This window comes from Gopherus flavomarginatus, chromosome 1 (assembly GCF_025201925.1).
Source record: "Gopherus flavomarginatus isolate rGopFla2 chromosome 1, rGopFla2.mat.asm, whole genome shotgun sequence".
NCBI lineage: Eukaryota > Metazoa > Chordata > Testudines > Testudinidae > Gopherus > Gopherus flavomarginatus.
Genome location: NC_066617.1, coordinates 93190057 through 93214338, shown reverse-complemented (window position 1 = coordinate 93214338; position 24282 = coordinate 93190057). Strand labels below are relative to the sequence as shown.

Below are 24282 nucleotides of genomic sequence, written 5' to 3'. Positions count from 1 at the left end.
TGATTACAAAGTCCAAAATGTTAGTTCATGGAGAAGATGTAACCCCCCTCCCATTGCTGCTTGACCAGCTGTAATGGCCCCTTAATTTTGTGGCCATAAACGAGTTCAAGGGTGAAAATCCCAAACTGGGATGTAGTATAGCCCTGTAGGCAAAGAGCAACTGCTGGAACACTAGGTCCCAATCATTGGAGTGCTCATTCATTAATTTACATATCATGGCCCCCAAATTCCCATTAAACTTCTCCACTAAGCCATTTGTTTGATGGTGGTAAGGGGTGGCAACCAAATGGTTCACCCCATGAGCTTCCCAAAGATGTTTCATGGTCCCTGTCAAAAAGTTAGTTCCTGAATCCATAAGGATGTCTGAGGGCCAACCTACCCTGGCAGAAATGTCTGCCAATGCCTGGCTCACACTTTTAGCCCTGATGTTGCTTAGAGCTACTGCTTTGCCATCAGGTGGCAAAATCCATGAAGAACAGTGTCACGGAATGTGGGAGAGTCAGGGCCCTGCACCCCCACTTCCTTTGATTCACCATGACTCTCAGCCAAACAGAAGTTTGGAAGTTTTATTCGAGGACAGGAACACAGTCCCAAACAGAGCTTGCAGGTACAAGAAGGACCCCTCAGTCAAATCCTTCTGGGCGGCAGGGACTTAGACCCCAGTCCTGGGGCTCCCTATGTTTCCCCAGCCAGCTCCAAACTGAAACCTCCTCCAGCCATCTCACACCCCCTTCCCCTGGTTCCTCCTCCAGCCTTTGTCCAGTTTCCCAGCCAGGTATCACCTGGCCTCAACCCCCCTCGTGGGCTCTCATGTTACATGCTCAGGTATCTTCCTTCAAGGAAAGTCTCCCATCCCACACACAGTCCCAGTAAAACTCCCCTGCAACATTCCCAGGTCAATACTCCCCACTCCCTGCTGCATCACAGTCAGTATATATAGCTTTCCTCTGGATGTCTTCTTAGCGAAAAGACCCAGAATATCCACAGCTACATGCTGAAATGTAACTTCAATTATGGGGAGTCGCTGGAGGGAACTTGACCTGGTCTTGGGGCTTTCCCACCTTCTGGCATACCTCACAATACTGGACATAGATAGAAAAGTTCTTGCCCATTCCCTCCCGGTGGAATGACTTCCCCAAATAGTCCTTGGTCCTGTTCACCCCGGTGTGGCCACTAGGGTTATCATGGGCTATGCTCAAGAGCTTTTTCCTATACTTAGTTGGAACTACCAACTCTCTCTGAGGATGACAGTTCTCCTTGTGCCCAACAGAAAAGGTTTCCTTGTATAAGAGTCCTCCTTCTACAACAAATCTGGACCTATTGGAAGAGCTGAGAGGTGGTGGGTCGCTCTGTGCCTCTGTCCAAGCTCCCTTGATGCTTTCATCTGCTTCCTGCTCTGCCTGGAACTGCTCCCTTGATGCTCGAGACATTAGTTCCTTGCTGGGTTGTGGACTTGGGCTTGGTCCCACTGGAAGCAATGCAGGTGATGGGGGTGTCTCCGTTGACTGTGAACCACTCTCCGCTGGTGCACTAGGTTGTATTTCAGGTTCCAGTTGAGCTTCTTGCGTCGGTTTAGCTGCTGCTGCAGGTGCCGGCTCTGTGGCGCTGGCAGTGGCTCCTCGGCTCTGGTGAGGTTGCAAGTATGGGCTCTGGTGTTGACTGCTCCACCACTTCTGATCCTTGGGCTGGTTCTGGCAGGGTCCCAGGAACTGAATTTACAACTACTGCCATAGACTCTGGTCTGGGGTTTGTTTTCACCACCTCTGGCTGGGTTCCTGGGCCTGTAGTATCAGGGGACACAGACTGGGTTTTTGTAGGAGGCTCAGAAATGGGGTTAGGTTTAGAGGCCTGTTTAGCCTGGCTGCGGATGACCATCCCCACCCTTTTTATAAGCCTCACATTGTTGGCTAAGTCTTCTCCCAGCAGCATGGGAATGGAATAATCATCATAGACTGCAAAAGTCCATATTCCTGACCAGCCCTTGTACTGGACAGCAGGGCTGCCCAGAGGACTCAGGAGGTCTGAGGCAAAGCAATTTCAAGGTCCCCTTCCATAAAAAGAAGTTGCAATACTATAGAATGCTGTATTCTTGTGAGGGCCCCTGTGAGGCCAGGGGCAAATTGCCCCACTTGCTCCCCCCTCTGGGCAGCCCTGCTGGACAGGCAACCTGGCTGTAGACAAGTTAAAAGAGTTGGCTTCAAGGGGTTGCTCCATCACTTAAGCCTCTGGATTGATGAATTTGGGGTCCACCAGGGATTGGTGGATAGCAGACACCTGTGCTCTAGTGTCATAGAAGAATAGGGTTGGAAGGGACCTCAGAAGGTCATCTAGTCTAACACCCTGCTCAAAGCAGGACTAATCCCCAGACAGATTTTTACCCCCAGTTCCCTAAATGGCCCCCTCAAGGATTGAGCTCATAACCATTGGTTTAGCAGGCCAATGCTCAACCACTGAGCTATCCCATCTCCACACAGTAATCTTCCTCCCTCCCACACTCAGTTTCTCTTAGCTCTGGGGGGATCTGTGAGGCTCTTGTTGGGACTCCGGGGTGATGAGTTGCAGTTGGCTGGTGCTTTTGGGGTAGTTGGTATTCACATGCCCCAGCTCATTACATTTGAAGCATTGACCAGTTGATTGTGTGCTGAGGCGAAGTAGATGGTTGGCAAGTAGGATGTTGGGATGAGAGGGCATCTGGATTTCCCTGGCTGTGTGGAGGGCTCCTCCTTGTGAAGTGGGGCCTTGGGCTGACTCCGATGGTGAGGTGTTGTCTTGGGTTGCCCCTTCTGGTATCTGCACCAACTGCTACTAGCTTTCTTCTTCCCTGCAACCTCCACCCATTTGGCTCTGATCTCCCCCACTTTGATTACAGTTTTGGACTTCTCATATAGGATGTATCTTTCTGTTTCCTCAGGAACACCCTCTAAGAACTGCTCCATTTGTCTGATTTCCACCTTAGGGCTCTGAACCACTGACAGGCATGCTCAGGTGTTAGCCCCATCCTAATTTTGGCCTTTTGTTTAAAAAGTTTGTTCTCATTCTTGTGTTCTTTAGGCATTTCAGCTGCCAACTCTGCTAAGGGTTCACTGATTTGTGGTGTCAGCTCCATCATATATTGGTCTGGAGGGAGGCTGTAGCCAAGGCAGGCCCTTTCAAAATTTTCTAAGAAGGCCTCTGTATCATTGCCTAACTTGCATGTGGGGAATTTCTTGGAAAGGGGACCAATACCTGGAGAATGACTGTTAGGGCTACCTGGTTGACCCAGCTTAGGATCTTGGGTGGGAGAGGGCTGACCCTTCCCTCCTGGGAAGTCTACGGTCTCCCATCCCCTCCCTGCATTTCTGTCATGGAGCTGGATGTCTGGGCTTGAACTGGGTCTCTCTTCTCCATGGCATGCCACTTTGAGAAAACTGGTTGCTCTAGTATTTGGGTGTCCAACCGGAACCTCATGCACAGGGCTGCCCTACTCTAGACTAGCTATTTCGTTGCCATGAAGCTAGAAAAAAAATAATAAACTGCTTGCTGGACTCCCTGGCTTGGCAGACTGAACCCTTTTCATGCCTGTTCCCCCTCAGGCAGCAAAGAAAGAGAGAAAACTCTCTGAATTTGCAGGCTGCCAAAAGGAAAAATGTGTCCTTTTAAAATCCCAAGGTCTGTGCTTCTGGTTCAGAATGATCCCACCACTCTGCCACCATGTCAAGGCTGATTCCCTTCTCTGGTACTTTGAGTGCAGAAGGTGGAGGCCTGCAAGAATTCTAAAAATTAACACTGGCCACTCCAGGCTTGTATTAAACTCCCAAGGTTACAGCTTTTCTCTGACCTTGGATGGGTAGATGCTGTCACCACCCAAGTGCAAAAAACCCTCTGAAATCCCAGGAAGGTGCACTTGGGAATTCCTTCCTGTGGGGTACCTCAAGCTCTTTCACCCACCTCTAGGGAAGAGCTGAGAAAGAAACAAAGGAAATCAGCTGTTGCCACTAGCTAATTAAACAACATGTGCACAAACATCTTAGGACACAATATCCAATCCTGTTCTTAAAAAAAAGTAAATTTTATTAAAAAAACAAAAAAAGAAAGAAATGCATTTGAAAACTCAGGCTATTGCTAGATTAAAAAAACCACAAAAATTAAGGATCAAGAATAACTTTTTGAGGTCCAGCTTAAAGGTTACAAGTAAAACAAAAGCATTTGGGGTTAGCACAAAGGAATCCACAAGCCATAAAGCAATAAAAAGAAATAAACCTAATCACGTCTCCCTAGACATTTCCTGATCTACTTACATATCTGGGGGTTTCAAGTAAGTAGTTTCTAGGTATGATTTAGATGATTTTTCATACCTGGCCCCAAGCTTCTTACAACATAGTTCCAGCCCTGTTTCTTCATCTCCCTGAGAACAACAACAGACAGACCCAGGGGAAGGTGATTTTTTTCCCTCTCCCCGTTTTATAAAATTCAAGCCTTCCCATTGGCTCTTTTGGTCAGGTGCCCACTCCCTTCCTTTTACCTGTACAGGGAGACTTTTTAACCCTTTACAGGTAAAGCAAGTAGAGAACAACTACTGTCAACTATGTTTTTCACCCCCACTTCTCCCCTTGGAAGCCCTTTCCACAATTTCACACCTCTGATGGTTCGAAACCTTCCTCTAATTTAAAGCCTAATCTTGTTGATGACTAGTTTGTATATATTTGTTCTTGTGTCCACATTGATAATTAACTTCAACAACTCCTCTTCCTCCCTGGTATTTATCCCTCTGATCTATTTATAGAGAGCAATCATATCTCCCCTTAGTCTTCTTTTGGTTAGGCTAAACAAGCCAAGCTCTTTGAGTCTCCTCTCATAAGGTAGTTTTCCCATTCTTGGGATCTAAGGTGCAGTTGTCCTAAGGTGAATGATTGGTCTTTGGGGACTGGGAGCAACCCAAATGTTGTGATTTTTGGTGGAAGGGACCATCTATCACAAAAGCAAGCTGAACTGGGTGGCAAGATAGACCTCAATATGCAAGGAACCATCTGTGACTCCATGGTTAGGCTGTTATAACACAGGAGGAGTTCACTCTTGATTCTTGTGTAATGAAGCGGCCTTTGGCAGGACACTACTGAGGCCTGGTCTACACTATGTGTTTAAACCGATTTTAGCAGCGTTAAACCGACTTAACGCCGCACCTGTCCACACTACGAGGCCCTTTATATCGATATAAAGGGCTCCTTACATCGGTTTTTGTACTCCTCCTCGACGAGAGGAGTAGCGCTAAAATCGATATTACCATATCGGATTAGGGTTAGTGTGGCCACAAATCGATGGTATTGGCCTCCGGGCGGTATCCCACAGTGCACCACTGTGACCGCTCTGGACAGCAATCTGAACTCGGATGCACTGGCCAGGTATACAAGAAAAGCTCCGCAAACTTTTGAATTTCATTTCCTGTTTGGCCAGCGTGGAGCTCTGATCAGCACAGGTGACCACACAGAGCTCATCAGCACAGGTAGCAATGCAGTCTCTTGAGAATCGAAAAAGAGCTCCAGCATGGACCGCACGGGAGGTACTGGATCTGATCGCTATATGGGGAGAGGATTCAGTGCTAACAGAACTCCGTTCCAAAAGACAAAATGAAAAAAGATTTGAAAAAATTTCAAAGGCTATGATGGAAAAAGGCCACACCAGGGACTCAGTGCAGTGCAGAGTGAAAGTTAAAGAGCTCAGACAAGCCTACCAGAAAACCAAAGCAGCAAACGGAAGGTCCGGGTCAGGGCCGAAAACATGCCGCTTCTATGCTGAGCTGCATGCAATTTTAGGGGGCTGCGCCACCACTACCCCACCCCTGTCTGTGGATTCTGAGGTGGGGGTTGTAATCTCAACCATGGCTGAGGATTCTGCGGAGGGGGAAGATGAGGAGGAGGAGGAAGAGGAGGACGACCTTGCAGCGAGCACACAGCGCTCCGTTAGCCCCAACAGCCAGGAGCTTTTTGTGACCCAGATGGAATTATCCTCCCAGCCCTCCCAAGCCACTAGCCCAGACAGTGAAGCCATGGAAGCGACCTCTGGTGAGTGTACGTTTGTAAATATAAAACATGGTTTAAAAGCAAGCGTTTTTTAATGATTGATTTGCCATGAGGGCTTGGGATGCATTCGCGGCCAGTGAAGTTACTGGAAAAGTTTGTTAACATGTCTGGGGATGGAGCGGAAATCTTCCAGGGACATCTCCATGAAGCGCTCCTGGAGGTACTCCAAAAGCCTTTGCAGAAGGTTTCTGGGCAAGGCAGCCTTGTTCCGTCCACCATGGTAGGACACTTTACCACGCCATGCATGTAGCAAGTAATCGAGTATCATTGCATGACACAGCATAGCTGCTTATGGTCCCGGTGATTGCTGGCATTCAAGAAACATCTGTTCTTTATCTCACTCTGTTATCCGCAGCAGAGTGATATCGTTCATGGTAACTGGTTGAAATTCAGGAATTTAAGTAAGGGGACAGAGCTGGCCATTTTCCTCCTGGGCTGTTGCTTAAAAGAAATCCTTCCTTGCACGTAGCCAAGCGGGGGGAGGGGAGGAAGGATAGTGCTGAACTTTTTTGCGTTTGGCTAGCAGAAATCTTCCCAGCTATCAGCCACACGGTGGGGGGCGGAAAGGTGGGTGATTAGCAGTGATCTTCTATGATACCAGCCATGCGGTGGGGGGAGGGGGTAAAGCAATCATCCTAGAGAATTGGATGCGGGGAGGGGTTGGCTTCTGCTGCTGCATGTTAACAGGAAAGAAGCATCAGAGGGCACTGTGTATATGAAGGTTGGAGAAGCCGAAAGACAATGGCTTACCATGGCCGCATGCAAGCTGAATTCTGATGCCTGGACCTGCGTCTGTGAGATCTGTAATACCAGAGCCGCAGGCACTCAATATTAAGATGCAAAATGCGACCTTGTAGAGAAATCACATGTGCTATGTAAGGTGAATAGTGTTGTTCACTGTGAAAGAGTATAACCATTATTCTGTAAAATGTATCTTTTTAAATACTTCTCTCCCTTTTTTCCCTCCCTCATGCAACTGCACATTTTTCAAGCCTCCCTACTCCATCCGGAAGGCTAGCTCAGATCAGGCAACGGAAAAAAAAGACGCGAGATGAAAGGTTCTCGGAAATCATGGAAGTAACTCGCAATGAAAGAGCTCATCTGAATGAGTGGAAGGACACGGTAGCAAAGTACAGGAAAGATGCCAGTGAACGTGAGGACAGGAGGGACCAATGTGAGGATAGAAGGGACGAACGTGAGGATAGGAGAGACGCTCGAGATGAGAGGTGGCGGCAGGAAGATCAGAGGTGTAGGCAGGAAGATCAGCGGTGGCGGGATGCAATGCTGGAGCTGCTGCGTGATCAAACTGATATCCTCCGACATTTGGTGGATTTTCAGGAAGAGCAGCAGGGTCACAGAGTGCCGCTGCAGCCCCTGTGTAACCACCCTCACCATGTTCCATATCTTCCTCACCCAGACGTGTAAGAACGCGTGGGGGAAGGCTTCGTGCACACGCCCACTCCACCTTTATGGACAGTCCAACCAAAAGGCTGTCATTACATTGAAATGTGTGTAATGGCCTTTTCCTTCCCTCCTATCCCCCTCCCAAACCACACCCGGGATACCTTGTCAGTTCTCTGCCTCTTTTTATAAGTACTTTTTAATAATGAATACATAATTTTTAAACGATAGTGACTTTATTTTCTTAAGCAAGCTGTAATCAAAGGGGAAGGGTGGGTTGCTTACAGGGAAGGAGTCAATAAAGGGGGTGGAGGGTTCATGAAGGGGAAACAAACACAGCAGTCACACCGTACCCTGGCCGGTGATGAAACTCGTTTTCTAGGCTTCTCTGATGCTTCCTGGTGACCTTTCTAATCGCCCTGGTGTCTGGCTGCGCATAATCAGCGGCCAGGTGATTTGCCTTAGCCTCCCACCCCGCCATAAAGGTCTCCACCTTACTTTCACAGAGATTGTGGCACACACAGCAGCAGCAATAACAATGGGGACACGGGTTTGGCTGAGATCTGAGCGAGTGACTAATGTGCGCCAGCGCACCTTTAAACAGCCAAATGCACATTCTACCACCATCCTGCACTTGCTCAGCCTGTAGCTGAACAGCTCCTGACCACTGTCCAGGCTGCCTGTGTATGGCTTCATGAGCCATGACATCAAGGGGTAGTCTGGGTCCCCCAGGATAACTACAGGCATTTCAACACCCCCAACTGTTATTTTCTGGTCTTGGAAGTAATTCCCTTGCTGCAGCAGTTTAAACAGAGCAGTGCTTCTGAAGACGCGAGCGTCATGAACCCTTCCTGGCCATCCCACGTGGATGTTGGTGAAACGTCCCTTGTGATCCACCAGTGCTTGCAGCACCATTGAAAAGTACCTCTTGCGGTTTATGTACTGGGTGCCCTGGTGCTCCGGTGCCAAGATAGGGATATGGGTTCCATCTATCAACCCCCCACAGTTAGGGAATCCCATTGCAGCAAAACCATCCACTATGGCCTGCACGTTTCCCAGAGTCACAACCTTTCGTAGCAGCAGCTTAATGATTGCTTTGGCTACTTGCATCACAGCAGACCCCACAGTAGATTTTCCCACTCCAAATTGATTCCCAACTGACCGGTAGCTCTCTGGCGTTGCAAGCTTCCAGAGGGCTATTGCCACTCGCTTCTCAACTGTGAGGGCTGCTCTCATCTTGGTATTATGGCGTTTCAGGGTAGGGGAAAGCAAGTCACAAAGTTCCATGAAAGTGCCCTTACGCATGCAAAAGTTTCGCAGCCACTGGGAATCGTCCACACCTGCAAAACTATGCAGTCCCACCAGTCTGTGCTTGTTTCCTGGGCCCAAAATTGGCGTTCAATGGCTAGAACCTGCCCCATTACCAGCAGGAGCTCCAAAGCGCAGGGGCCTGCCTTTTGAGATAATTCTGTGTCCATGTCCTCATCACTCTTGTCGCCGCGCTGCCATAGCTGCAGCCTCCTCCTCGCCTGGCTTTGCAGGTCCTGGTTCAGCATAGACTGCGTGAGAATGCGCGAGGTGTTTACAACGTCCACTATTGCGGTATTGATCTGAGCAGGGTCCATGCTTGCTGTGCTATGGTGTTTGCACAGTTCACCCAGGAAAAAAAGGCGCGAAACGGTTGTCTGCTGCTTTCACGAAGGGAGGGGTGAGGCTGTACCCAGAACCACCTACGACAATGATTTTTGCCCCATCAGGCACTGGGCTCTCAACCCAGAATTCCAAGGGGCGAGGGAGACTGCAGGAACTATGGGATAGCTACGGGATAGCTACCCACAGTGCAACGCTCCAGAAATCGACACTAGCCTCGGACCATGGACGCACACCATCGAATTAATGTGCTTAGTGTGGCCGCGTGCACTCGACTTTATACAATCTGTTTTATAAAACCGGTTTACGTAAAATCGGAATAATCCCGTAGTGTAGACGTACCCTGAGAGTATCAGTTCAGGATAAATTGCTTAGAGCAGGGCAGTCACAGCACAAGGCTGGGGTTCCTCCACTACTGAGGAACACCAAACCAGCCAAAGAGGACTTTGGTTTTACCTCACTGGCTAACCAGAAGTCATATAAACAATTCCCTCAGACACTCCAGTTTCCAAGTATCACCACCAGTGCCACTCGCTATGGGGATGAATGGTTATGAAAACTAATACCCCAGCAAAAGAAAAAAGTTCTCTCCATCCCAAAGGACTAAGCCCCAGACCCAGGTCAATATACCAGTTAGAACTTACCCACAAATCACTCTGTTGTCAATCCTTTAGAATCTAAAATCTAAAAGTTTATTCATAAAAAGAAAGAAATGTAGATAAGAGTTAAAATTGATTAAATGGAATTAATTGCATACAGTGGTGGCAAAGTTCTTGTTTCTGGCTTGTAGCAGACTCAGATCAAGTCTCTGGAGTACATCCACAGCTTGGATGGGTCATTCAGTCCTTTGTTTCAGAGCTTCACTGTAGGAAAGTTCCTTCAGAGATAAGAAGCAGGATTGAAGACACAATGGAGAAGATGAAACTGCCTTTTATAGTCTTTTGCCATGTGGCATGTGCTTCCTTTGTTCCAAACACAAGCTCCCAACACATGACTTGAAAACCTTAGAATCCTGTCCATAGGCATGTCCCTGCATGTCTTGCTGAGTCATAAGGTGTATCTGCCTTCTCTCAATGGGTGAATTGTATAGCTGATGGTCCTCGATGGGCCATCAAGCAGGTCAGGCAGTGCTGATGCCAAATTGTCTGTGGTGTCACCCAGAAGCATAGCACAAGTTTGAAATACAGACAGTATACAGCCAATACTTATAACTTTAAAAAAAATGATACATGCATAGAGATGGCATAATCATAACACGCATATCATATCCTTTCCATAGACACCTTACTTGACCTCCTTTGTACAAGATTTGGTGCCTCTATAGGACCTTGGTTGCAACAATGATCTATACAGTCACAGTTCATGTCAATAACGTCACAACTTGGTTAGTGAAATCTATGTATAAAACGTACATACAGTTTAGGGTGTGTGCCGTACTTCTTAACATTCTGCCCGGAGGTTAGTACTAGACTATGGAATGCACTTCCACAAGAGATAAGAACAGCCATGGAACCTCGCTGCTTTCAGAATTAAAGGCAAAACTAATGTCTTCTCTCAATAAATGATATATATACCCACAAGATCAAGCAACAAAATCCCTGCTTAGAACAAAAATATCAAGGGTTTTTTTTAGAAGATGATGCAGCTTTTCTTTTCACATGGACCTGACATGCAAGTTTCCCCATCTTGTTGGTAAAGATAGACCCCTCAATTTGACTATGTAAAGGATGGTCATCCATAGGAGCTGGATCAAAATTCTTCGGCTCTGAGGTTAACTGCTGTAAATTGTACTTGCCAGCAACCTTCAGCAATACCTCAGGAATGAATCCTCAAATTCATATGCACATTTTGATTCTAAATGTTTGTGGTTTTAAAATAAAAGTTGGAGGATACAGTCTGACAATTTCATGCAATATATTATATAGTATGTATTAATAGGGCAAAGGTACATTGTAATCAAAAGGAGCTGTGGACATTAATGGATGCAGGGTTTTGACTGGACATCCCTCTTTTTAGTAAAATAAATTACTTTGGTTTTTACAAGAAGAAACACATGTAGAGAGACCAGATGTTTTTAAAGGGACAGTCCCATTTCTTGGGACTTTTTCTTATATAGGCGCCGATTACTCTCATCCCCTGTCCCGTTTTTTCACAGTTGCTATCTGTTAACCCTAAACATATGAAATGTTTCCATAAATTATATTTCATAGAAATGAAACAAAAATGCAAACTTTGTTTTCTCACTTATCTGTTTAGATAACTGTTATGGTTCCTATTTCACTCTTATTTGAAAACTACATACTTGAACTACAGAACTACTTCTCCAGTAATGTAAGTGCCTTTGCTATTGAGGGAACTCCTATTAAATGTGACCTTTCCCTTCTCTAGTACGTTCCCAGTTAATTTCTTCAGGAAATGAGTCTGTCCATTTCTCTGCCCAGCAAAACTGTGAGTGTGGACCCCTGCCATGGGGTGAGGAAAAGATGTAGGTTGTTAAATGCTTTCCATTCCCTTTGGAGTCCACAAATGCCCCTCATATGTAACTACCTAGGCCCAGGAGTCTGCTGGGTTCTGCAGGTGGATCTGAGGACAGAAGGCACTCATGTATCATGTAATGGGTGCCAAAACAGACAGAGGTGAAACCCAGAGAACTGCCATATCGTGTGCTAGGCTTAAGGTTTACAAACCTCCAGGATTGTCCTAGAGTCTCCAGGAATTAAATATTAATCTTAAATTTAAAGACTGTATCATGTGATGAAACCTCCAGGAATATGTCCAATCAAAACTGACAAGTTTAGTTATGCCTCCCTCCAGAACTCGCAGACATGTATGCCAAAGTTCATGCTGCTAAAGATGCACTGTGCATCTGCACCACACTTGGGTTAGGAAAGGTTGTGCAGATATCAGGATGATAGCCAATCGGAAGTTAAGTACTTTAGGAGCCATACTGTAAAGGATATGAGGGACCAGAAGAGCCCTCAAAACTTATGCCCTGGCATCCAAAGGATAGCACATTCCCTTCCCCACAACTCCCTAAAATCCATTATTTGGAAGGTTGCAGCCAAACTCTTCACCAAGGACAGGATTATTCAGAAGCTTGATAAATTTCCTGGGTGCTTTGTCCTCATCCCATGAAGAGATTTATTGTCACTGACAGTGAATAGTCTAATGTACAACTTTACACTGTACAGCCTGGTTTTTAATTTTGTCAACCCATTGTTCACTGCCTGTATAAAGTTGCATTTTGTATCTAGTGTCTAAACTAGAGAATAATATAATTTTTCAATTACTTTCTTTAAAAACATCTGTCATGGTATAATCCCCACTCTGAACCTTAGCGTCCAAAAGATGAGGTACCAGCATGAATTCCTCTAAGCTCAATTACCAGCTTAGAACCTGTAGCGCTGCCACCAACCAGGAATTTCAGTGCCTGGTACACTCTGGTCCCCCCAAAACCTTGCCCGGGGAACCCCAAGACCCAGTCCCTCTGGATCTTAACATAAGGAAAGTAAACCCTTTCCCTCACGTTGCCTCTCCCAGGCTTCTCCTCCCTGGGTTACCCTGGAAGATCACTGTGATTCAAACTCCTTGAATCTTGAAACAGAGAGGAAAATCCACCTTTCCCCCTCCTTTTCTTTCCCCCTCCCAGACTCTCCCTGAGAGAGAAAGTAATCCTAACACAGAGAGAAATTAACCTTTCTCTCCCCCTTCCCTCCTTTCTCCCCACCAATTCCCTGGTGGATCCAGACCCAGTCCCCTGGGGTCTCACCAGGATAAAAAAAAACAATCAGGTTCTTAAACAAGAAAAGCTTTTAATTAAAGAAAGAAAAAACAATAAAAATTATCTTTGTAAATTTAAGATGGAATATGTTACAGGGTCTTTCAGCTATAGACACTGGGAATACCCTCCCAGCCTAAGTATACAAGTACAAATTAAAATCCTTTCAGCAAAATACAAATTTGAACTCCTTCCAGCCAAATACACATTTGAACTCCTTCCAACCAAATACACATTTGCAAATAAAGAAAACAAACATAAGCTTAGCTCGCCTTATCTATCCAGTACTCACTATTTTAAACTTATAAGAGCCTGTATTGGAGAGATTGGAGAGAAACCTGGTTGCACGTCCGGTCCCCTTGAGCCCCCAGAGTGAACAACAACCAAAAACTAACAGCACACACAAAAATTCCCTCCCTCAAGATTTGAAAGTATCCTGTCCTCTGATTGGTCCTCTGGTCAGGTGACAGCCAGGCTCACTGTTCTTGTTAACCCTTTCCAGGCAAAGCGATATGAAGCACTTTTGTTCTATTAACTCTTACTTATCTGTTTATGACAACATCAAACTGCATGAATAGAGCTCCTCTCTTTTTGTTCTCTAGTGAGCCTTTGCTTTCCGTCTTTTATGTATTGCACTTATACCAGGCTGTTAATTAAAGGCTCCGTAATGGTTTCCTGATGGTTACAAACCTATCTAGGGTTGTCACCCTATTGGGAATATTTGGCCTGTGCTGAAGGAGATCTGTGAAGGGACAAGAAATATTAATCTTCAGATTAGAATGAGAACACATTATTAATGCAGCCTTGTATTCTGCCTTTGTCAACAGAAGCCATTCCTATAATATTAGAAACAGGATTGAGGTGTCAACATTTTAATTCTTTTGATTTTCTGTGAAAGATATCAAGAAATAAACTATGCCTCTCTCATCTTGTATGTGGATTGTCTGGGATATTCCCAGTTGCCCCAATATGTAGAGGAAGTTCAAAGGCCTGTAATCCAAAACAAAGCAGTCAGATTCTGAGTCCCCATTCTTTTTAATAAAGGCGCAGCACGGCAGAGTATAAATTGGTTGTCTTTGCTGTAGTGCACACCCTACAGACCTGAGGATGCTGAGTCACTTATGTAATTTTCAGCCCATTGTACGAAGCCAAATCTAAACCAAGGACTCTGTAAACCCTGATATAATCTGTAAAAGCTGATATATAATTCAGAGCAGCTCAAGAGGGAGCTTCCTTCCTCTTGTCCTTCACTACTCTTGAATAATTTCCCACTCTAAGTCTGTAGAGTATATTCTGTTCCATAATACACAGAAAAGCTATATTAAAAATACATTTATCGAGGTGGCAGTGTCATTCAAAAGTTAGAAAATGCAGGAATTAAGGCTGCTTGTGAACTTCAGTTCAGCTCACTCATCCTTGTGCACATTCATATAATTTAGGCTCTAATGGCAATCCAGGATTGCATATTATTTTTTTTCTATGCTATTCCTGCCTCATTCACTACACAGAATGGACAATGTTCACTTAGAGCAAATCGACACTTAAAATGTATTACATTACACTACAGCTGTGCTGGAGTGCTTTCATGAAGATGCTCTAAGCAGACCGGAGAGAATTCTCCCATCAGTGTAGTTAATCCACTCCTCTTGAGGCAGTAGCTATCAGTGGAAGAATGTCTTCTACCCACATAATACTGTCAACATGGGGTTGGGGTTGGGGTTAGGTCGGTATAAAGACATCGCTGTGGGGTGTGGGTTTTTTCACAGCCCTGAGTGACATAGTTATACAGGTACTGATAGAGGTCTGTAGAGTAGACCAGAATTTAGTGAGCAGCTAGCCAACATTTTGTTTTCACTTCATTCTTCAGTATGTGACTCCATGACTTATTTCTTGCACACAATTGAAGCCCTGTTTTAAAGAGAGAATTATGAATTGTCTTGTGGGCTTTTCTAAAGCATACCTTGCTATAACATCTGAGTGCTTCACAGATATTAATGAATCCCTTTTCACAAAACCCCTGTGATGCGAGGGGATAGTATTCTCCCTATTTTACAGATAAGGAGGTGATGCACAGAGAGAGTAACACCAAAAATATCCACTAATTTTGGGTAGCAAATTGGAGATTTCTAGGACCTGATTTTCCAGATTATTTAGCACTGTACAGCACTTTATATGTTCAAAGCAGAACTCCCACTGGCTTCAATTGTTTGGCACTTTTATAAACCAGACCAGAGTAACAAGATGTATAAGAAAATGGGGAACACACAGTTAGTGACAATCTGTCATAAATGTTTGGTTTAAGTGACTTGACTAGGATCATATAGGAACTCTGTGGCAGAGGCAGGAATAGCATTCTCCAAGGAAGCATCCCATTTCCTTCCCCATCAGACCTTCTTGCAATTCCCTTCCTTTGTCACTGCATACCTTCCAGCTTCTGCAACAAAAGAAGCAGGGGTCCTGCAGACAACAGTCTCCCCGGGAAGATATGTCTTGTCTTGAATGAGGAAGGAGACCTATGGAAAAAGACTACGATAATGCATACTCCTGTGACCTAAGGAGGTAAATAGTATCCACAATGTGGTGGGTTTTCCATCACTAGTAATTTTTAAACAAAGATTGGCTATTTTTTCTAAAATATATGCTTTAGTTCAAATAAGAATTATTTTGGGGCAGTTCTGTGGCCTTTGTTATACAGGTGGTCAGACTAGACAAAATGGTCCCTACTTGGCTTAGAATCCAGGAATCTACAATGAAGCTGTGTTTCTAACCCAGAGAGTGATGTTACTCGTCACACAGTAATTTCTGGTTGATTGAGAGTAAACAGTAAGTCTTCTCTCCCTCCACTGGTGAGTCTCCAGTCATTGCTCATTTCTTGGGCCTAGAACCAGTGCTAAACCACTTGCAGCAGCTCTGTGAATGCCACCACTAACCTTCATTTTTTTTCCCTTCTCTGTTGCACAGTAAATTGTCCTCCAAGCAAACATCACATTCCCTGTTGTTGCAGTACTTTCTGCAGGTCTACAAATACAGGAGAAATGAGTGTCCTGTATTCGCAACATTCCTGAGACGAGTACAGAGCTGTGCAGGCTCTATGCTTCTGTAGGAGATGGTGGGAATCAAAAAGTGCCACACCAGCTTGTGGAATTTAGAAGAAAAAAAAAAGGCCCAAAAATGATGGAATATGGATGGTATTATGGGAGGGACAAAGTTGCATGCTGGGATCTTGAGCCCTGGCTCTAAAGATCCCTAAGAGAGTCATTTCTAAGACACTGCAAAGGTTTCCCAAAAGGCATCCTGCCGGATGGCGGCACATTGCACACCAGGATACCGATTCATGGTGCACTGCACTTTGCATTGACACAAGCACTCCTGGTGAGTACATGCAGTGCTGATGCAAGCAGCCCAGTATGTACACACATTACTAGTAATATACTAATTTCGGTGACTGTAGGCTGACACAGCTTGCATCAATCAAAATGTGGACATGGCCTACAAAAGTTAATTGTGATCAGATACTTAACAGAGTTAATATTTGGCCTGTTCTACACTTAAAATTTAGATAAATGTAGCTACATCACTCAGAGATGTGAAAAATTCACACTCCCGAGTGCTGTAGTTATGTCGACCTAACCTCTGCTGTAGATACAGCTAGGTTGATGGACATTTTTTTCTGTCAACTTAGCTTCCATTGCTCATGGAGGTGGAGTTCCTACCCCAATGGGAAACAAAAAACAAAACAAAAAAACCTAGTGCTGCTGTAGGATTTGTCTACAGTACACCAAGAGGTTACAGTGTTTGTTGTAGCCCCCACAGTGTAGACAAACCCTTAACAAGAGGGAATCTTTGAGATTGTGTGTAAACATATCCTTTATTTAACATAACTGTCAGGGTAAATTAATCATAACTCCCCTTTTAAGAGAAAGGACTTGTGAACTTGCCAAGGAGTTTTTTGACTAAGTGAGTGGATGGGTTTTGCTGAATATTGTTTTGGATAAGGTGGTGGGGGTGCGAGGGGAGAGAAAATACACAGAAATTGAAACCTACTCCACACTTAAAATTTAGGCTGACATAGCTACGGAACTCGGGTGTGAAAAAGCCACATCTCTGAATGCTGTAGATATGCTGACCAAACCACTGGTATAGATGCAGCTAAGTCACTAGAAGAATTTTTCCGTAGACCTGTCTACTCTCACTGAGGGAGGTGGTGTTTCTAAAGAGAGAGAAAAAGCCCTTCATCGCTGTAGTCTCTGCTATGCTATAGAATTATGACAGCATAGCTATGGCACCATAGCTATGCTTCTATAGTCCCCATAGTGTAGACATGGCTTGAGAGACAGACAGACATCTGGAAGGAGCAGCTGTAAGCAGTGTCTAACTCCGAAAGAAATCTGGGGAGAATTTTTTTGAGTCAGAGGTACAAGCTGAAAAGGATGTTGTTGGTGCTATAAGCAAAAGAAGCTGTTTTCCTGCTATTTGATTCTTTCTGTGTTCTGAGACACAGACATTTGTACATTCTTTGTAAATAAAGAAAACTGCATCAAGTAAATACTTGAGTAACACCAATTTCTACTCCCAACTGGGACAATCTGCAAAGCCCAGAACTTTGATTAGCATCTTGAATTGAAAAAAAGAAACAATATAGTTAGATGTATTCAAGTCAGTAAAGCTTGATAAAATTCATCCTGTGATACTTATTGAAATAGATGAAGCAATCTTGGAATCATTATTGATTGATCTTCAAGAATTCATAGAGGACAGGTGAGTGCACAGAAGACTGGGAAAAGGACAAACACAAGACCCATCTTTAAAAAAGGAAAACAAAGTGGACCCATGGGATTATAGACCAGTCAGCCTGACTAGATACCTGGGAAGATATTAGAACAAATCTTTAAACAATCAGTTTGTAAGCACCTAGAGGTTAATAGGGTGATAAATAATAGTCAGTATGAATTTGGAAAGAACAAATCATGCTAAACCAGCCTAATGTCCATCTGTAAAAGGGTAACTGGCCTATCTTGATGCCTCTTGATTTTAGTAAGCCTTTAAACACTGTCTCAGATGACAATGTTATAAGTAAACTAAGGAAATATGGTCTAGATGAAATTATAATAAGGTGGGGCCACAAATGGTTGAAAAAAAAATATACTTCAAAAATAGCTAGCAATGGTTGACTGTCAAACTTGTGCACTTTCGAATGCCCTGCTCTTGGCCATTCAGACCTTTCTGTCATTATATTCATAGTCAGTATAGTCATATAACATATCCTTCTCGCTCTACTTCTTTCTTCTCCTGTTCCGGGTCAGGGATTCAGTGGGCTTGAGGGGGGCACTGTTCTAGAGGTCAACGATAAAAACAGACAGATACATCATTAGATTTGCAGTTGTATCGGAAAGGGAAAGATACGTCTCAGAACTCCCTTACATTGTTCCCATGAAAACCTTTAATAAAAACTGGTAATTGTCACATTAGCTTTGGAGCACTATGTTACAGCACCACTCTTCATCTTAAGCCATGGTAAGTACAGACTACCATAGAATTTAGATGCTGCAAGGCCCTGCATACTGCCAACATTTTCACAGGCAATGGCGATTTTGACTGATCTCTCACTCCTCAGGGTGACAAAGACCCAGAAAATGCAACATTTACTGACATCCCCAAGCTGCTGAAGCCTGGATGCTGCTAGCCTGTGTACTGCAATGGTGCCAGTGGAACTCATCACAGGATGGAGTGGGAATATCTCCTATCTCAGAGGAAGAAAGACGGTTGGCATCCCTAGAAATGTTTGGGAGAGGACTGCAGAGTACCTGAGCCTCCAAGAAAGTTTTATTGAGATTGTTCCACAGCATAAAAGGGCATCCTTGATCAACTAAAGTACTGCACATGGGGAGAATTGTGGCCCCTCTTTCTTAACCCAATGAGTCTGAGGCCTTGGCTACACTGGAGAGTTGCAGCGCTGGTGGTGGCTTTACAGCGCTGCAACTTAATCACCATCCACACTTGCAAGGCGCTGTATCTCCCTGGATACAGCGCTGGCTGTACTCCTCCTCTGCCTGGGGAATAACGACTGCAGCGCTGGTGATGCAGAGCTGCTCCCCCAGTGTGGCCACCAAAAGCGCTGTTACTGGCCTCGAGAGGTATTCGGAGGTATCCCAGAATGCCTGCTCAGCCACTCTGCTCATCAGTTCAAACTCTGCTGCCCCGGGAATTTTAAAAATCCCCTTCCTGTTTGCTTAGTCAGGTGTGGAGTGAAATCAGTGAATCTTTCCAGGTGACCATGCTTCCACGTGCCAAACGAGCCCCAGCATGGCGCAATGGTGAGTTGCTGGACCTCATCAGTGTTTAGGGGGAGGAAGCTGTGCAGTCACAGCTGCGCTCCAGCCGTAGGAATTATGATACCTATGGGCAGATATCAAGCGCCATGCTGGAAAGGGGCCATGACTGGGACGCAGTGCAGTACAGGGTTAAAGTGAAGGAGCTGCAGAGTGCCTATTACAAAGCCCGCGAGGGAAACCGCCTCTCTGGTGCTGCCCCCACGACCTGCCGTTTTTACAAAGAGCTGGACGCGATAGTTGGGGGTGACCCCACCGCAGTCCGACGACCACGATGGACACTTCAGAGCCGGGGGGTGAGGTGGAGGCGGAGGAGAAGCGGGGGAGGAGGAAACCGAGAGTGAGGGTACTGGGGTGGAGGCAGACACCCTGGAGTCCCAGGAGGCATGCAGCCAGGAGCTCTTCTCAAACCAGGAGGAAGCTAGCCAGTCGCAGCAGCCGGTACTTGGTGAAGGTCAAGCAGAGGAGCGGGTTCCCGGTAAGCGGCTTTTATTTTCAGGATGGAAATGTTTCGGGAGAGGAGGGAGAGTTAGGGCTGCATGCATGCATGCCTAGATGTGGAATAGCCCATTGATGTGGTCTATCACGTCACTGTAATCGGCCTTGGTAATCTCTTCAAAAGTTTCAGCCAGAGCGTGGGCAATGTGCTTGCGCAAGTGTAATAACCTTAGTCCCAGATTTGGACCTTAGCGTCCAAAATATGGGGGTTAGCATGAAAACCTCCAAGCTTAGTTACCAGCTTGGACCTGGTACCTGCTGCCACCACCCAAAAAATTAGAGTGTTTTGGGGCACTCTGGTCCCCCTGAAAAACCTTTCCTGGGGACCCCAAGACCCAAATCCCTTGAGTCTCACAACAAAGGGAAATAATCCTTTTTCCCTTCCCCCCTCCAGGTGCTCCTGGAGAGATACACAGACACAAGCTCTGTGAACCCAAACAGAGTGAATCTCCCTCTCTGTTCCCAATCCTGGAAACAAAAAGTACTTTCCTATTCCCCCAGAGGGAATGCAAGGTCAGGCTAGCAATCCAACACACAAATCTCCCCTTGATTTCTTCCTCCCACCAATTCCCTGGTGAGTACAGACTCAATTTCCCTGAAGTAAAGAAAAACTCCAACAGGTCTTAAAAGAAAGCTTTATATAAAAAGAAAGAAAAATAAGTACAAATGTTCTCTCTGTATTGAGATAATACAACACAGGGTCAATTGCTTAAAAGAATATTGAATAAACAGCCTTATTCCAAAAGAATACAAATCAAAGCACTCCAGCACTTATATTCATGCAAATACCAAAGAAAAGAAACCATATAACTTACTATCTGATCTCTTTGTCCTTACACTTGGAAACAGAAGACTAGAAAAAAGAAACTACTTCTCCAAAGCTCAGAGAAAGCAGGCAGCCAGAAAACAAAAGACAAAGACACTCAATTCCCTCCACCCAAAGTTGAAAAAATCCGGTTTCCTGATTGGTCCTCTGGTCAGGTGCTTCAGGTGAAAGAGACATTAACCCTTAGCTATCTGTTTATGACAGCAAGTTTATAGGGAGAGCCACTGTGGTCCTTGTCCCAGTCAGACTAACGCGTCCGCACCACTGTGCCGCGAGGGGTGGGGGACCATTGCTGCACACAGGCAAGCTGCATAGGGGCCAGGGAGGAATCCGCATTGATGTAGAAGACCCTCTCGCTCTTCCCAAGTGACCCGCAGCAGCGAGATATCTTCCAGGATTAATTCCTGTGGAAAATGTTGCGAGAGTCTTCACTGTAGGTGCCCCCCACTGCTGTTTGCTTTCCCCAAAGCACAGAAACCCCAGCACAGCCCGGAAGCAATCAGTCCCCCCCCTACTCACCAATTCAGGGGTCTTGTGGGTTATATGTGCTGTCTTTGGTATGGGAAAATTATGCTAAAGTGAAGACTGTAAACTCCTTCACTGTCTGGGAATAACTCTTTGAGATATAAACAATGCTGCCTCTGTTAACTGTTGCCTTTTTTTCCTTCCACAAGTGACCTTGAGTTCTCAGCTGCCCGTGTTAACAGCAGCTGAAAGACTGCAAAACCTGCAGAAGAAGCAGCGGAAAAGCAAAAATGACCTGCTGCAAACAGTTATGGATCACTCTGCCAGAGAGAATAAAAAACTGCAGGACTGGAGGGAAAGGGAAAGCAGGATCCGCCAGAGAAATGCAGTGGCCAGGAAGAAAAGCACAAAGCAGCTGATAAGCATCCTGGCGTGCCAAGAGGATTCTATCCAGGTGCTCGTAGCCATGCAGGCAGAGCACTACCGCACCACCTCCCACCCCAAAGCTCTTTCCCTTGTGCCCCAATGTCAGCTCAAAACCCCCTTCCCCAGCATCCAAGTTCTTACCACCACCAGCTGCCTCCAACACCTGTACGTTCACCAACCAGCCCTGAGAACTATGACCCTTACCCTCTGCACTCAACCCCCATCTCCATGCAGTATTTTCACCCTGAAGTGCAGCAGTCATTGCACAGCACTCCAGACAGGACGTATTCAAACCTGTGACTATACTGTTCCCCACCACACACCCCTGCCCTTTTAAGTTCCCAAAATGTTGTGTGTCTGTCAATAAAGTTATTTTCTTTTCAATAAATGAATTCTTGGCTTTGAAAACAGTCTTTATTATTGCAGAAATTCAAAGATGCCTTAGCCCAGAAAAGAAACACGCACTGCAAATCAGCTTAGGAAAAACAGATTCGTACTAACATTGTAACCACTGCACTTCACTCCCAGGCAAGGCACCAAATATTACTGTTGGTTTTCAGCCTCAAATTCCTCCCTCAGGGCATCCCTGATCCTTGAAGCCCTGTGCTGGGCCTCTCTAGTAGCCCTGTTCTCTGGCTGTGCAAATTCAGCCTCCAGGCGTTGAACCTCAGAGGTCCATTCCTGACTGAATGTTTCACCCTTGCCTTCACAACTATTATGGAGGGTACAGCAAGCGGATATAACCGCAGGGATGCTGCTTTCCCACAAGTCTAGCTTCCCATAAAGAGATCTCCAGCACCCTTTTAAACGGCCAAAAGCACACTCCACAGTCATTTGGCACCAGCTCAGCCTGTAGTTGAACCGGTCCTTGCTCCTGTCAAGCTTCCCTGTATACGGTTTCATGAGCCAAGGCATTAACGGGTAAGTGGGGTCTCCAAGGATCACAATGGGCATTTCGACGTCCTCTACTGTGATCTTCTGGTCTGGGAAAAAAGTTCCTGCCTGCAGCTTCCTGAACAGGCCAGTGTTCCTAAAGATGCGTGCATCATGCACCTTTCCAGGCCAGCTTGTGTTAATGCCAGTGAAATGCCCACAGTGATCCACAAGCGCCTGCAGAACCATAGAGAAATACCCCTTCCGATTAATGTACTCGGATGCTAGGTGGGGTGGTGCCAGAATAGGAATATGCGTCCCATCTATCGTCCCTCCACAGTTAGGGAAACCCATTTGTGCAAAGCTATCCACAATGTCCTGCACGTTCCCCAGAGTCACGGTTCTTCTTAGCAGGATGCGATTAATGGCCCTGCAAACTTGCATCAAAACGACTCCAATGGTCGAATTTCCCACTCCAAACTGGTTCCCGACTGATCGGTAGCTGTCTGGAGTTGCCAGCTTCCAGATTGCAATAGCTACCCACTTCTCCACTGGCAGGGTAGCTCTCAATCTCGTGTCCTTGAGCCGCAGGGTGGGGGCGAGCTCAGCACACAGTCCCATGAAAGTGGCTTTTCTCATCCGAAAGTTCTGAAGCCACTGCTCGTCATCCCAGACTTCCATGACGATGTGATCCCACCACTCACTGCTTGTTCCCGAGCCCAAAAGCGGCGTTCTATGGTGCTGAGCATTTCCGTGAAAGCCGCAAGCCATGTTGTGTCATACGCGTCAGGCGACTCGCAATCATCGTCAGACTCTTCATCACTTTGGAGCTCTAAGAATAGCTCAACTGCCAAACGTGATGTCCTGGCAACACTCGTCAGCAAAGTCCTCAGCAGTTAGGACTCCATTTCCTACAGAAATTGCGCTGCACAGAAACCGTTGGGAGACTCACAATGGTGCCAAACGTGGACGGAAAAAAAGTGACTGCTGGGATGTAAAGCGATGCATCACGGGGCATTGGGACAGGAAGCAGAATGACCCACACCCTTCCGTCCCCTTCCCACAATCCATGGCGCCAAAATGAGACCAGGTGCTCTGTGGGATAGCTGCCCATAATGCACCACTCCCAACAGTGCTGCAAATGGCTGCAATTGTGGCCACTGCAGCGCTGGTAGCTGTCAGTGTGGCTACACTCCAGCGCTTTCCCTACACAGCTGTACGAAGACAGCTATAACTCCCAGCTCTGCAGACCTGCAAGTGTAGCCAAGGCCATAGAGAGGAAAACAAATGCCACCTCTACCTCATTCTTTTCCCTCTAATCACACCCAGGACAGTGATGTGTTGTGGCTGTGTAATTTGGACTGCTACATTAATCTTTTTTAATTCATTTCCTAACATGTAGTAGTTGAACAAAGAAGAAATCATATCTGCTATTCAAAGCATACACTTTAATTGTATTCCCAGTGCTGGTTTCGCAAGTAAAGTGAAGAATCAGAAGTTGCTGCCTTTGTTCTCTAAACTTCAGGACAGGATGGGCACCATATTTAAACAAGGAAGAAGGGCGGGGAAGTTGTGGGCACTGAAAAGGAAACAAACATGCTTATAAGGAATAATGAAGCTATACACTTATCTGAGCTTCTTTCCCTTCTTCACTGGGCCAATCTGTGCTTGCCTGCAGGGACTGGCTCGACTCCAGTAGAGTTTTGAAGAGTTCCCAGCTCTTCATATGTTTTTTGTCCCATCTGCTTCTCCCCACTCAGCCTCGCTATGCATTGCAGAGGTTAACATGCCCAGATCTCACAAACTGTACACAGTCACATTTGAGGTGCTAGTTGGGCTCCTGCCAAATATCGCATGCAATTCACTGTAAAAGTGGCAGGTTGACAGGATGGCCTCAGATTTATTGTGGCCCTCCCTTGCCTGCTGATACACCTACCAAAATTCCTTGGCTTTCACCCAGCATCATTGTTCTGTCCCCAG

General features: G+C 45.8%; 1 protein-coding gene across 2 annotated transcripts in view; it reads left to right on the top strand.

Moving 5' to 3' along the window:
* The window catches only part of LOC127051965 (histone H4), a 34825-nt gene extending 12984 nt beyond the window's left edge, over positions 1–21841 (top strand). For both annotated transcript variants that reach the window (XM_050955029.1, XM_050955039.1), the window contains exon 2: positions 21213–21841. In XM_050955029.1, coding sequence (XP_050810986.1) covers positions 21213–21766 — 554 coding nt within the window. In that variant the 3' untranslated portion in view covers positions 21767–21841. The remainder of the gene's footprint in view (positions 1–21212) is intronic.
* The last annotated feature ends 2441 nt before the right edge of the window (positions 21842–24282 follow it).